General features: G+C 48.9%; 1 protein-coding gene across 2 annotated transcripts in view; it reads left to right on the top strand.

Annotated features, from left to right (window-relative positions):
* Positions 1–13,305, top strand: part of MERTK (MER proto-oncogene, tyrosine kinase) — a 99,028-nt gene extending 85,723 nt beyond the window's left edge. For both annotated transcript variants that reach the window (XM_037038604.1, XM_037038600.1), the window contains 6 exons: positions 927–1,019; positions 2,071–2,189; positions 4,895–5,004; positions 6,180–6,339; positions 6,954–7,090; positions 12,677–13,305. In XM_037038604.1, the coding sequence (XP_036894499.1) occupies positions 927–1,019; positions 2,071–2,189; positions 4,895–5,004; positions 6,180–6,339; positions 6,954–7,090; positions 12,677–13,190 (1,133 nt within the window). In that variant the 3' untranslated portion in view covers positions 13,191–13,305. The remainder of the gene's footprint in view (positions 1–926; positions 1,020–2,070; positions 2,190–4,894; positions 5,005–6,179; positions 6,340–6,953; positions 7,091–12,676) is intronic.
* The last annotated feature ends 1,239 nt before the right edge of the window (positions 13,306–14,544 follow it).

Raw genomic sequence — 14,544 nt, forward strand, 5'->3', positions numbered from 1 at the left:
TGATTTTAGTTAATCCTTGCACACCGTTGAAACAGACTCCCCAAGGCACACCTGGCTTCAGGTGTGGTTTTGCTTAGTTTTAATTGTGGCAGACCAAACATTTCTCACCGTTTCTGATTTCAGCGGCTTTAAGTGCATTCACGTTGCTGTGCGGCCACCAACACCTTCAGCTCCCGAACTTCATCTTGCAAAACTGAACTTGGTTCTGTAAACAGCTCTCTGCCCCCAGACCCCCAGCACAGCCCCTACTACTTATGTCTATGAAGTTGACTCGTCTGCCTGCCTTGTACAAGTGTGGTCACACACTGTGTGTCCTCTTGTCACTGACTTGTGTCACTTAGCATAGATTTTTAAATGTCTCTCTTAAGTTGGATTAACTCCAGAAACTTAGTGTGAAAGTGTATCCAGTTCCCAAGGCAGGACTGAGCAAGCAGACTTGCACGGCGCAGAGAGGGGGGGACACATGTTCCTTCTTTTTTTTTAAGGCCAAACTGATTGCAACAGATTAATTGGATTTGCTTAAGATTTTTTAAACCAATACACTTTAATTTTTAGAGCAGTGTTGGATTTATAGAAAATCTGGGCAGCAAGTACAGAGTCCCCGTTACCCTCCCCATACACAGCCCTCCAGTGTTAACATCTTGCACTAGCGTGGTGCGTTTTTACAGTTGAAGACTCCACGTGCAAACATTAGTGACTGAAGTTACATTAGGGTTCACTCTGTGTTGTACCTCCTGTGGGTTTGACAGGTACGTAATGCCACGGGTTGCAGTGTCTCCACGCCCAGCCCCTGACAGCCACCCATCTGTTTGCCATTGCCATGTTTTGTCTTTCCCGATTTTACTTTTAGAGAACAAAATTGCTGTTGCCCCTCCCCTTCATGGAGCACGTCATTCGTGCCTGAGATTTCCCATTTCTTCTTTCAGTGGACAGCTTTTCTCAGCGAGAGATTGAGGAGTTCCTCAGTGAGGCCGCCTGCATGAAAGACTTCAGCCACCCCAACGTCATCCGGCTCCTAGGTACCTCCAGAGAGGCAGGGGCTGGGGCCAGGGGGCCCTGCACACCCACTCTGTGCCCCGGGGAAACCTGGCATAACCCAAAGTGACTCATAACATGGACCTTTTCACTCCAACGGCTTCACCTTACAGTCACACTTTCAGAGGCTGATGGTAAAATGGTAAAAATGGGACAGGATTTAACATCAGGATTTAGCTTTTAGCACCACTAGCTAAAAAACACAGAAGGGGAGGTCAGGTTCCAGTGGTTGCTGTGTAAGCGACACGCCGTTCCAAGAGGGAGCGCAGCCTAAAAATAAGGGGGCCTTCTGACGACTTACGTTTGCTCTCCTGCAATTTAATAACCGCTAAATTCTTTGGGGAACTTTCAAAGTGTCTTTGGCACTTAAGGGAGATGTGAATACTAATGTTTGGATACAATAGTATGTCAAAGAAACCACTGTTACTCGTTCGCAGCTATTGACTTCAGCAGACCGAGAACAATCGTGCTTTGTAATTGCACCGAAATGTGCCAGACTGGCTTCGCAAGCCTGGTATCAGGTGACAGGCTCTAGGTCTGGAATTCCACGGTAAACGGGGTCGCAGCTTTCGCTCTGTAGAACCGCGAAAACTTAAGAGAGTGGATTTTATCTAATGGCCCTCAAAGCACTTTTCATCGTTGTAAGCATTTGGTTTCAGTGCACGTCTTCATACAATTAAGTATTTAACTCAACACGTGGAACTGGTTTGCTTCTGAACTCTAGTGCAGGCACTGCCCCTCACTGGGACTCAGTCCAGTGAAAACCCAGGTTTCTAGGCAGCCGTACTTCTTGCACCTTAACTTTTGAGAGCTCTCGTGCAAAGACTGGCACTAATCTGAAAGATAGAAAACACCAAGATGTGGACTCAGTGCGCGTTCCAGGTTCTGGAACACGGTGTGTGAGTACAAGCACGTACTGTTTTCTTTGCCGTTCACTCGGCAGCATGTGGTTTTGATTTGGCCCGGCTGCTGCCGTGTTTTTTCTGGCCACTGCTAACAAGGGCTCTTTGTAACTAACTCTGCTCTTAATTTCAGGTGTTTGTATAGAAATGGGCTCTCAAGGCACCCCGAAGCCCATGGTGATTTTACCCTTTATGAAATACGGAGACCTGCATACCTATTTACTCTACTCCCGACTGGAGGCGGGATCAAAGGTAATTCATTACCAGGCGCATGCCCTCTGGGCACCTCTCAGCCGTGACAAGGCCTGGACAACCTCAGAGTCCAACCCAGAAAATAAAGGAGGGAAGGCAAGGACGTTGGCCTTTGTTTGGTGCCCACTGTACACCCCAGAGTTTGAAATGGGGTGTCCACCTCACGGCAGGCCTGCTCCCAGGTCCTGTCATTCCTGTTTGTGGGGGAAGGGGCAGCTGGGAGCACAGTCCATCCGAGGGCTGTCAGAGTGGCCTGCTTCCTTTGAACTCACCTCTCTTTCACTTGTTCACTCTGACATCGCTGGGTGTCGGGCCGACTCAGTTTTCAGAGGGCAGGTGCCCTGAGCTGTCCGTCAGAGACTCGGAGGGTGAACTTACCCTGCCCGTCTCTTCATCCTGAGCCCCTCTGTCGGCAGAATCCCCGTGATGGTTGCTGCAGCTTTATTGTAATTCTTAAGATCACGTAGCGAGATTCCCCCAGATTCATTCTACTTTCCAGAACTGTTCCAGCTTTTCCGGTTGTGTTGCCTTCCACATGATCTCAGAAGCAGCTCGTCTGTGCCTGCCGGATGTGCTGCTGTCTCTCACATCCTTTTGAACAAAGTAATGAGAAACAAGCACACAGCGTTTCACTGACTAATGAATAGTTTCTATTTGCAAAAATACAAGTGTATCTCCAATGTTGGAAACTAACTCCCATGTCTTATTGACATGAAAAGGGAATATATTTCCATATTTTAATACTTTTGTAGCCGTAAATAAAGCTGGAAGTCACAGCGAAAACAGAAATTTTCCAGAGAAACTGGAAAATCAAGCTTTTATTCAGACTTTCTTTGCTGTCGGTTCCGTCCATTTGGGGGAAATAAATACCATCTGTCCCTGCTAGTGTGGCCCAGGACAAGGTCTCAGTTGCATAACGTGTCCCTGCAGCTGGGCCTCAGTGCTTTGCTGCCCTTGTCTCCGATCCATGAACACAGGCTGTCATTTCGTTTGCTTAGATGATCTTTAGTTTCTTCTATGTTGTAGTTGTCAAAGTATAAGTTTTGCAATTCTTTTGTTAAATCTGTTACTAAAAATTTTATTCTTCATTTTTATGCAGATAAAATTATTGTCTTGACCTCGTTTTCAGATTGTTCATTGCTAGTGTCTAGAAGTACAGTTGATTTTTGTGTATCAATCCAGTGTCCCGCAGCCGTGTTGAACTCATTTATTAGTTCTGCCACGCAATTATCTTTTAAGTGACTTTTGGTCACAGTTTGCAAGAATAAAACCATTGTGCCAAGAAAAATACATAAATGAGTAGTTCCTGATACTCATTCTACCTTCCTGAATGTGAGCAGATTTTATATTTCTTGGTACCCAAGTCTTTCTCTGGAAATTAACACGCAGGAAATTAAAGCCCCAAATATACAGAACACAGGCATACGACTTTCCTTCCTGACCTGTGTACTTTTCTTAAACAATTCCATTGTGTAAAAGTAAAAGATAAGGAAAGCATTTGGTTGTATAGACCACGGGTGATTGACATAGGTCTTACCTGGAAAACATGAATCATTAAAATGTTTACGTGGCTTCAGTGGCTTTGTTTCTGCCACTCGGAGGACTCATGCCGCCCAGAGGAGACGTGACAGATCCGGTGTGTTGAGGAAAGTATGTCATGGATGGACACATTTGTGGTTGCCAGGAGCCTGTAAACCCTTCTCTCTCAGGCTCTGGCTGCATTCACACGTGCATCACTGCAGAGAGAGCTTCTTCTTTTTAAGATTTTATTTATTTATTTTTAGAGGGGAAGCAAGGGAGAGAGAGAGGAAGAGAAGCATTGATGTGCGAGAGAAATATTGATCAGTTGCCTCTTGTTTGCACTCCCACTGGGGACCAAACCCACAACCCAGGCATATGCCCTGACCAGGAAGCAAACCAGCGACCTTAAGATTTGCAGGATGACTCCCAAGCCACCGAGCCACACCAGTCAGGCTGAGTTAGGGCTTCTTCTGTTGCGACCCTCGGAATCAGTTCCAACCTGGGAGGTTGCTAACACAGCAGCCTAGTGTGCTTTTACCACGTGGAGGGAACACTGGACTGCTGAAACTTACAGGCGGGCCCTAGAGGAGCAAAAATGAACATTGCCGTGATGAGGAGCAAAGACCATCCTAATTTCTCTGTAACAGAAAAGCATTTTTTAAAACATTTCAAAGTAAAGTGATAGCAGATGCGGGTGCACAGTTGGAAACAGCTCCTTTAATGGGGACTTTTTGCCTCAAAACATTAGAATCCTCGCCCCCCGCACAAACTCCCCCTCCATGAAGATAGACCACCCTTGGGTCCGCTCTCCATGTGGCACGCATGGTTGGTCCACGGCCACTCCGGACACAGAGGGTCCCACTGGATCGCATAACTTGGGAACAAATGTCCTTCACTGTCAGTACGTTTAAATGTGGGGGGAGAAAAAAATGTGATGTCTGCTGAACAGTTTTAGTGTTTGTGTTTTGTCTTCTTGTTTTTTCATTCCTTTTTTAAAAACTTAGTCGTGCTATTAGTGATCCAGAAATGAAAGGTTTGTTTTCGTGTTTCGCAGCCACATATTTAAGATGTAAAAACATCATTTTTCCCCCAGGCAGAGATAACATGCAAGTTTTTCTTTTAAAAGTAATCTAAAAAAATATAAATAAATGAAAAGTAATCTTCTTTCTTGCTCCATCCGCCAGTACATTCCTGTGCAGACACTGGTGAAGTTCATGGTGGACATCGCCCAGGGGATGGAGTATCTGAGCAACAGGAATTTCCTTCATCGAGACTTAGCTGCTCGAAACTGCATGTAAGGGTCCTGCTATGTCCTGGGGGTTGGACCTCACTGCGTTGGAGTTTGTGGCAGGGACACAGGGGTGGCCTGTCACTGTTCCAGTCAGTGGTGACATTCATGAAGGTCTGTCCCTGAGTTCTTGTGGTGCTGCCTTGTGAAGATGCGCTGTTCTGTGGACATGCCGGCCAGCGTGACAAGGATGTACACAAGAGCTGTGAGCTTACCCTGCCCCAGCAGAGCTGCCGTCTGCTGTGAATCTCCAAAGGAATAGCTGTGTCTTGATTTTAATTTGATGCTCCAAGGAGAGGGAATGTTCCTGAAATGTGTTGCTTTTATTTGCTCTTTTTGGTTGGAGCCATGGCAGTGGGGCCTGCCCACCTCCTGACCAGCCCCAAACATTTTCCCCTCATTTTTGGAGGGTCTTGTTTTTCTTTATTTAAATAGTTTTTCTACAATGGAGGGAGACCTGTGAAAGTCTTTATTCCCCTTAATATTTCCTGCATGTTTTTCCTCCCAGGTAGGGTGCCCTGAACTGAGGGGTCTCCCAGGACACAGGGCGTCCAGCTTTAAAAGTCAGTGTTGGGAAAACAGGGACAGTCACCACCCGCCCTCCATACCACTCGTTTCTTCTCTTCCTTCTCCTCCTTGTGTAGGATGTGTTTTAACAAGTTGGGCTATAAATGTGATTTTATGTCTTTGATTTCCCAAGTAACTCCTCAAGTACCACCTGGCCGTGTTTGCAGGGAGCCCAGGGTCCCCCTCTTATGGGTTGTGCGTTCCCACTTTCCCCAAGCCACCGGGGGCCTCCCTGGGTCCACAGAGCCAGTGCCACTTCCAAACGTCAGGCAGGAAGGCCGCTGGGGCACTCGAGTCACCGAAGGCTTGGATTTGAGCTGGGCTCCTTCTGCTCGTCCCGTGCAGCTCCTCTCCTCCTTCTGGGTGGACAGGTGGCGGTGCACGGGTGGCCTTGCTGGTCCAGATCCCCAAGCAGACCAGAAGGGTGCAGGGCCACCTCTCCCCAACTCCCCCTTGCTTGCTCTGCCTTTGGTCCCCAAGCAGGACCCTTCCAGGCTGGTGGGTCTGTGTCTTTGGGCCACTTAGCATGCCTGTCCTCAACTGTTTGTGACGCAGGCCTGTGCTTTAAAGCTTTGCCTGTGACGTGTCTGAGGACTTGAATTCCCTCTCTGTAGGTTGCGAGATGACATGACTGTGTGTGTTGCGGACTTTGGCCTCTCTAAGAAGATTTACAGTGGCGATTACTACCGTCAAGGCCGCATTGCTAAGATGCCTGTGAAGTGGATTGCAATAGAGAGCCTCGCGGACCGAGTCTACACCAGTAAAAGCGACGTGGTAGGTACAGAATTTTGATTCAGGACCTTGAGTTTCAGAGGTGAACCACACTGAATGAAGTGACTTAGCTGGTGTTACCAAACATTTCACTCTGATAAACTGAGTGTTGGAAGCATGCTCACAGCTCTCATTTTTATTGCTAGATGCTCATTCAGATGGAGTCCTTGATTCTGGTGATGTCCCCTGACATTCAAAAGATCTGTCTTTACATGGGCCCTTAATGTATTCCCATTTTCATTTGCCACTATATAGTGACTTATTGCCCACAACCAAGATATTTATGTTAAATTCAGTAAGTTCATGCAGTGGCTCTGCGGGACCGAAATGTAGTAGAAAAGGTGCTGGGTGGTTGCCCCTCACCCAGAGGGGAGGAACGGAAGCGCTCAACAGACCCCCTCTGCTGCGCCAGAGCTCCTCGAGCAGCCTCAGCAGAAAACGGGCTGTGACGCTCCAACCCCACGTTACTGCCGTGTTGGGAGCGCAGCCTCTCAGGCACAATTGTCAGCTTTGTGCACGGTCATCAGGGCTTTTGGAAATGACCTTTCCAAATGAAAAAGTCCATTCAGCCTTTCTGAAAGGACTCACATCTGAACTTCTCATTGCTTTGTTCTCAGTGGGCATTTGGTGTGACCATGTGGGAAATTGCAACTCGGGGGATGACGCCCTACCCCGGGGTCCAGAACCATGAGATGTACGACTACCTTCTCCATGGCCACAGGCTGAAGCAGCCGGAGGACTGCCTGGACGAACTGTGAGTGAGCTTCTCGATGTCACCAGGCACCTGCATGGGCCAGCCAGTGGGTCTTCGAAGACCTGGGGACACCCAGCCGCAGGGAGTGGGGCCACTTTCAGCCAGGCCATGTGTGCAGAGGTGGGAGATCCAGGCCAAAGCCTCTCTGGCGTGAGAGGAGGTACATGCACTAGTGCAGTGAACCGACGCATCCTACAGGTCTGCAGGCACCTCTAGGAAACGCGCCCTGGATGGATGGGGGTGACTTACCGCACGTGGGAACCTGAATGACCATTTGCCCTCTTGAGCTGCCGTCATGCTTCTCTCCCCGAGTGTGCAGCATTCCGAACAAACAAATTGCAATAATGTCCATACTCAGGAAGCTTAGAAACCTAAACCCATGGCTCTGAGGTCTGAGGTCAGGCTGGCCATCAGAATCACGCTAAGGACGTCCTCACGGTGCGATTCCTTAAGCTCTGTGCCTGGGCACTGAGAGTCTGCTGGAACAAAGTGAGCCCAGAAGCGCATGTCTTAAAACACTCTGTGGGAGACCAGGTTCTCAGCCCAGTGTGAGAGCCTTGGTTCTGGGTGTGCAGGCCCAGTGCACAGCCCATGCTCGACAGGCCCCTTCTCTCCGGGGTGGGCAGTGTGGGGACAGGCCTAGGCTCACAAGGCACAGGGCCCAGGTGCTGCCTCCAGCGACCCACTGGGGAGGCCTTGAAGCTGACTTGACCTCTCTGTGCCTCACTGTTAGCCATAAGTACAATGTAGTGATGTGGACCCTGGCTGGCAGGATCTGTGTGTTGCGTTGTGGCCACGATGAACAAATTCACACGGACTACAGAAGTCCTGTGGAGAAAAGGGGACAGTATGGCTGCTCTCTGAGTGAGAGAGAGAGAGCCCTGACCCCTGCCTGGACAGGCTTCTATTGCCTTTCTGGGTACATTACATTGAGGATGGTCCTGTGCGTTTACTATGCACAGGTTCGCTGTAGCTGATTACCTTTTACAGAAAACAAAGGAAAGAATGTTGCTAATTACTTCAGAGAAAAGGATGTTACAGATCAAGGGGAAAATTGGTTAACTGGTTATGCTCCAAACTTGGGAGGTTTAGCACAGATTTTAGGAAGTTACTTTAGAGATAGGCAGTAAACATTTTCTGCCTCAATCCAGGGTGAGGGAGTTTTAGCAAAAGCAAGTCTCTCTTTTTAGCAAAAGCCCAGGTACAATGCAGGTCTGATTCCCCACAGGAGAACCTATCTGTGGGCCTGGCTCCTGCGTGCTGGACCTTGCTCCCCACTGGCTTTTCCGAGTGAGAGCTGGGCTATATTCCCACGCCATGTGGAACGGCTCCCTATAGGCTAGTCGCACATTCATCAGAGGTGTTGGGAGGGTCAAAGAACATGTGGTGTGCTCAGCCTGCTGGAGGCACAGAGCACATGTCACACGTGGTGCTGATTGGTAACAACATCGTTACAGGCCCATCTGCCCAAACCCCTTGCTGACCTTCTTAAAATAATTGCTTGTGGCATTGCCTCCAGCTTGTGATGTGAAACTTCCTAGTGTTGAGTATCTTCCCCACATAACAGGGGTTACAGACATTTTCTCCATATTCAGCGAGATTTCAGGACCTTAGGCCTGCGTGGGCTCAGGCTTGGAAGTGCTGGGGGCGCATATGTGGGGCCCCCCATCAACTGTCGCACACACACCCCACTCTGGCCCTGCTGCCTCACTCAGGGGAGGGCTAGGTTAGGCGGCACGCAGGCCTCCCGGACCTCGTCCAACCCAAACAGAAGGAAACTTTATTTTTATTTTATTTTTTAACAGGAGAAAATCAGATTTTAATACATGCACATGGAGAACGCACATGAGCATGGAAATTCCCGGAAGGGAACTTCTTTGACCAGGGCCTCGGCCTGCCTGGCCGCAGTGGCTGTTGTTCCTGAGGTTGTAAACTATAATGTTAATGACAGAAAGAAAAAAAGGTTAAGCCCTTTAAAAACATTCTGAAATCCTAATTAAGTCAGATCTGGGGTCTCATGGTGGTTTTTGAAAGGGCCACGTGAATGAGATGTTTCTTCTGGAAAGGGGAAGCTGCTTTACCCAAACAATGCTGAATGAAGGGTTCTGTGGCTGTTCTTTCTTGGCTTGTTTTGCGCTACAAGCAGCCGGTATTCGCAGCGATTATCTGAGGTTTTAACGAGGTCTGAGCTGGGTCACCCTGTGGTTTCTCGGTGCCTCGCAGAGCCAGACGAAGAACGCCAACTCGGCTTTCCGGAGGAGCGTTTGGGTGAGAGCCGCAGAGTCGGCAGGTGCCACGTGGTCAGACCGAGGGTCAGGTGGCCCTGTGGTCCCCAGCCGTCCTTCCCGCTGGCCCTGTACCTCAGGCTTGAACCAGGCCTCTTTCTTGGGTCCCCTGTCCCATCTGCATGCTGCCCAACAAAGGGGCCTCTGTCTCTGTGTCTGGGGCATTTTCTTTTAAAAATGAGACATACTTCTGAGCTGCTCACCTTCGTTTGCTGTGAAGCCTTAGCTGAGACGAGGTCACACCTGTGGTCCTTGCCCCTCGGTGTTTTTGAAGCCAGCTCCGAGAAGTGCAGTGGTGTGACAGAGCGCACTCCGTGCCCTGCTCCTCTGCCCTGCCCTCCGAGGCTGCCTCTTCTCAGGGTGTCACCCACCTCCAACTGAGCAGGCTGCGGGTCTTCTCCCCGGGCCCGAGAGGCCCCTCTGCACGATATCCTCATCGTCTCTGTAGGGCATTTCCTCGGCTGAGCCCACGGCCTCCCTGCTGTCGTCTGCAGACATCCCCACCCGCTGACCCCTGTGGTTCATGCATTGGTGCTCACTGCCATCACCCTCTAGTGACATGCGGGAGCTGCCTCGGTCTTTATTTACCCCACTGTGTCCCATCAACCAGCATATATCCTTCAGAGTGCCCCGCCCTCCAGTCCTACCAGTAATATCACCGACTCAGAGAAGCCCAGGCTGGCGGGGCCTGGCGTCGTCTGCTTCCACTCCCTCACCACGCATGAGGAAATGGTGGCACATTGGCATCATGCCGCTCACACCGCCTTCCCCCTCTCAGAAACCCTCCCATACTCACGGATCAGTCCCTCCGCTTCCACCACTGGCACCTCGGGCCCCGGGAAGCGGAGCAGCAGGGCTTGCCCTGTGCGGCTGTCAGAGCTCAGACCCTGCGTAGCGCTAGAGACACATGCTGCGAACAGGACGCCAGCCTCTCAGATGGCACTTCTCTGAGCACATGTGACACACCTGGCCACCCTCAGAGCCAGGGAAAACAGGTGCCTGACCAATATGGGTAAATTCATAAGTCCATACATTTTGTAGATTTGTATGATTACGTGTTTTCAACTCCTTTTTAAAAAAACTGTTGTTTGCCATCTTAGCCATTTTCAGATGCGTACGTAGTTCAGTAGTGCAGGTACATTCACCGTGCTGTGCAGCCATCACCACCATCAGCTCCAGAACTCTTTCCATCTTAGGGAACTGAGGCTCTGTCCCCCGTGACTCAGTAGTGCCCGTCCTCCGCTCCCCCAGCCCCAGCAACCTCTGTGATTGTATCTTGTATAAAAGCCGCAATAGAAAAACGAACATGACCATTTACAAAGGCATCTGCCAAACTTCGTTTTTTTCCGTCTCTGAAACTGAAATCACTGACCGTCACGGACCTCCCCTTACCGACCAGGGACGGCCCTGCTGCCGCCCTCCTGGGCCCGCCACCGTGGGAGCGGCCCGTGCAGCACACAGGCTGCCGTGTTGCAGGTCATGTTTATGCCGTTACATCTTTCATAAAGGGTTGAGAGGAGAAGGAAAAGAACTTTGAAAGTGACATTGCTACCATGTCATACAAAGAAGAGTCTAGATTATGTCAGTGATTTTTGATCTTTTTCATCTCATGGCACACAAACTAATTACTAAAATTCAGTGGCACTCCAAAAATATATTTTTTGCCAATCTTACAAAAATAAATGGGCATAATTTTCATTCACTTACCTCAGATGGTTATTAATGTGTTGACTGTTGTCATTTTTTTATTTGACAATCTGAGAGAAAAGAGGTCAGTACCCCTGACTAAATAGCCAGGTACTGCATGTTTTAAAAATTCTTGTAGCACACAGTTGAAAATTGCTGGATTATGTAAACACTTTCTCCTAAAACATAGGATAAATGTGGGTGAATTAAGTAACAGCGCCTTTGTGGCCTAATGAAAAGGAAGTGTGTCTAAGAACAGAATTTCCCCAGGCTCATCTCAGACTGCAAATAGTCAAGGCTCTGTGGAAATCAAGGAAACCATGCAAATCGATTTATACTGTAAAACCCTCAAACATGGAAACAGAAGCTGTTTGCCAAGTCTCAGCCTCTGTCTCCTGAAGGTAAAAGGGAGAGTCAGACAGCTGAGGGGATGCGCAAGAGCGAGTCAGGCTTGTTGGGGACACACGCCTGCTGCTTGGTAGCTCGGTGTCCTGTGCTCACGGGCACAGCACTTGCAGAAGCTCATGCTTTGTTGATAGAAGCTGAAAAGTAAGAAATGCAGATACCGATTGTCATATGTCTGCATGAGTGAGATCTATCTGTACCTGTGTGAATGTTAGTAGAATTAGCCAAAGTTCTACAGGATGCGATTACTTGTGAATATAGGAATTTCATATTTATGCTCACAAGATAGCAGCAATCTACTACATGTGTGAGATGATTAACATTTGGGTCATTTCCTTACCCAGCAGCACAAATACCAATGTTCTCAAAACAGAAAAGAATCCAAATGAAGTGGTGGTGGAACTCAGTCTCCCTACTTCAGTCAGCTCCCTGTTTTGCTGTGCTCCTGTCAGTGTCCCTTCACCGTAATTCTTAGTTTCACAGGGAGTGAGGACACCCCCTGAAGGGAGTCTTCCCTGCAGAGCACAGTGGGGGCATCATGAGCCCTGGCGGTGGGAGGCCAGGTCCCGCACGGCCCCCTGCTGCCCACATAGCCATGGCATGTTCTGTATTGTTCCTGGGCCCACTCCCCTTTTCACTGCATCCTACGTAACAAGGGCTGTTTAAAAGATTAAGTGTAGCAGCGCCCACAAGACACCTGCTCAGTGAGGCACAAGCTCCTTCACCCACCCCAGGCCCTTCTCACTCAGCTCTCCTAGTGACAAGCCCAGTCAGGTGGTGCAGGACGGAGGGCAGCTCACTTTTTCTGTAAAGGGCCAAGTAGTAACCAAGTTTGATTGTGAGTCCATATGGTCTCTGTGGCAACTACTTAACTCTGCCTTTGCAGTAGAAGCAGCCACACAGAAACAAATCGATGTACCCATATTCCAGTAAAACTTTATTCACAAAACAGACCGTGGGCCGGATTTGGTCCCTAGGCCATAGTGTGTCCTATATTCCCGGAGAAGGGGGGAACTATCACACAGCCATGGAGCATTAATACAAACTGACCAAATATTATGGCACAAGGAGAACTTCAGTAATTTCAGTAAAAAGAAAACTTAGTGTAGATTAAACTGCAGTAAAACCCAAGACTAGGTAGAAACAGGGTGGACTGCACTCAGGGCTCAGTGCTGAGGTAACTCAGGTAACTCGTGTTCTCTACTTGTAGGTATGGGATCATGCACTCTTGCTGGAGGGCGGAGCCCTTGGACCGGCCCACCTTTTCCATGCTGAGGCTGCAGCTAGAAAAGCTCTTGGAAAGTTTGCCAGAAGCGCAGGACAAAGCTGAGGTCATTTACATCAACACCCAGTTTCCAGAGAGCGGCGAGGGCCCGGCTGAGGGCCCCATGCTTGCGCAGCTGGACATGGACATCGACCCGGACTCCATCATCGCCGCCTGCGCGTCCCACGCTGCTGTCAGCGTGGTCACGGCACAGGTGCATGAGAACGGACCTCACGAGGGAAGGTACATTCTAAATGCGGGTGGTGAGAACTGGGAAGACCTGACTTCTGCCGCCTCAGCAACAGGGACAGTGGGCACGAGCGGTGCTTTCCTGGAGGACAAGCCTGTAAGGAACGGGGTCTCCTGGTCCCAGTGCAGCACTCTGCCCTCGGGGAGCCCACTGCCAGATGAACTTCTGTTTGCTGATGACTCCTTCGAAGACTCAGAAGCCCTTGTGTAAGGAGATCCAACAGACAGTCCCAAACCAGGGAGCTTCCTCTGCCTTTGAGATCCTTGTTCACCCGAAGTTTCTGGTGTCTGTCTTCCTTTCCAAGTAAATGCCACGGCACAAAAGCACCAGAAGATTGTTGCTAAGTATGTCATCATCATTAAAAATACACAATATTTATTTCAAGAGAAAAATATGTATGTATATGGTGGAAAGAGATATAGATATTATATTTTAATAAGAGATGACTTATTTTATGTCACTTATCTTGCAGATTTTAAAATTTAAGCTTTAACAGCTTCATCTCTAGAGCTGCTCCTTGATGTTAACATTTGCACAAAGTTGTTTTTTTAACGTTTTTTATCTTTTTTCTTACTATTAAATGTAAAAATATTTGTAAAATGAAATGCCACATTTGACATTGCTTCTGGTCTTAAGAAAAATATGATATTCTTCTGTGAATCATGTTTGATAAAAATGACTTTTGACATTTAAAGTTTCATAACTGATTAATTCTTTGATACAACTCTCTAATAAAATACAAATGAGGAGGGATGTGTTGTGCCTGGTTGGCGTGGAAAGGCAGGTCACCGGCAACCTCGTGTCCTTGCAAAGGAATTCATCCCCCTGGTGCCTGACCTTCAAGGCACTTGCTCTGGCCATTCTTGGATGTTCCTTAAAGATTGGAAAAAAAAACATGCTGAAGAGAGACCAAAGGTGAAGAACAGAAAATATAAGAGGGTTGGAAAATGCAGCGTGGATGGGAGGAGTTCAGATGAATTGCAGAGGAGCCTGGGACAGTGAAGGCTTTCCTGCTTGGGCGGCAGGTGCAGCGGGGAGCGGCCTTAGTGCCCGGGTCCTCCTCACAGCAGCCTTGTTTCTGAGTTACTGTGACGTCCCTGCCTCTTCGCGGAAACTGACCTGTGAATCTGTGCATCACCACGACCACGGTGCCAGTGTCGTCATCGTGTGGGGGCCCCAAAGTGAGGCTGCCGAGTCGAGTGGTCTGTGGTGGCCCACACCTGGAGGAGGGAGGAGTGGAAACGCCAAACCATCAGCTTCTGGCTGGTTCTGAGCATGGGGTTTCCGGGTCTGCTCCAGGGCCTCTCCACCTTTTTTTCCAGTTTTTTTATGTATTGATTTTTAAGGGGAAGGGGGAGAGAGAGAGAGAAACATCAATTTGTTTCATTTATTGATGCATTCATTTGTTGATTCTAGTATGTGCCCTGACCGCAGATCAAACCTACAGCCTTGGTGTTTCAGGACCACACTTTAACCAACTGAGTACCCAGCCAGGGGCAAGCCTTTTTAATGTGATTAATAAACATAGATGGCTCTTCCTATGTGCCAGGCACAGCAGCAGTCC

This window comes from Sturnira hondurensis, unplaced genomic scaffold (genome assembly GCF_014824575.4).
Source record: "Sturnira hondurensis isolate 20B ecotype Veracruz unplaced genomic scaffold, ASM1482457v3 Scaffold0002039, whole genome shotgun sequence".
In the NCBI taxonomy this organism is placed as follows: Eukaryota; Metazoa; Chordata; class Mammalia; order Chiroptera; family Phyllostomidae; genus Sturnira; species Sturnira hondurensis.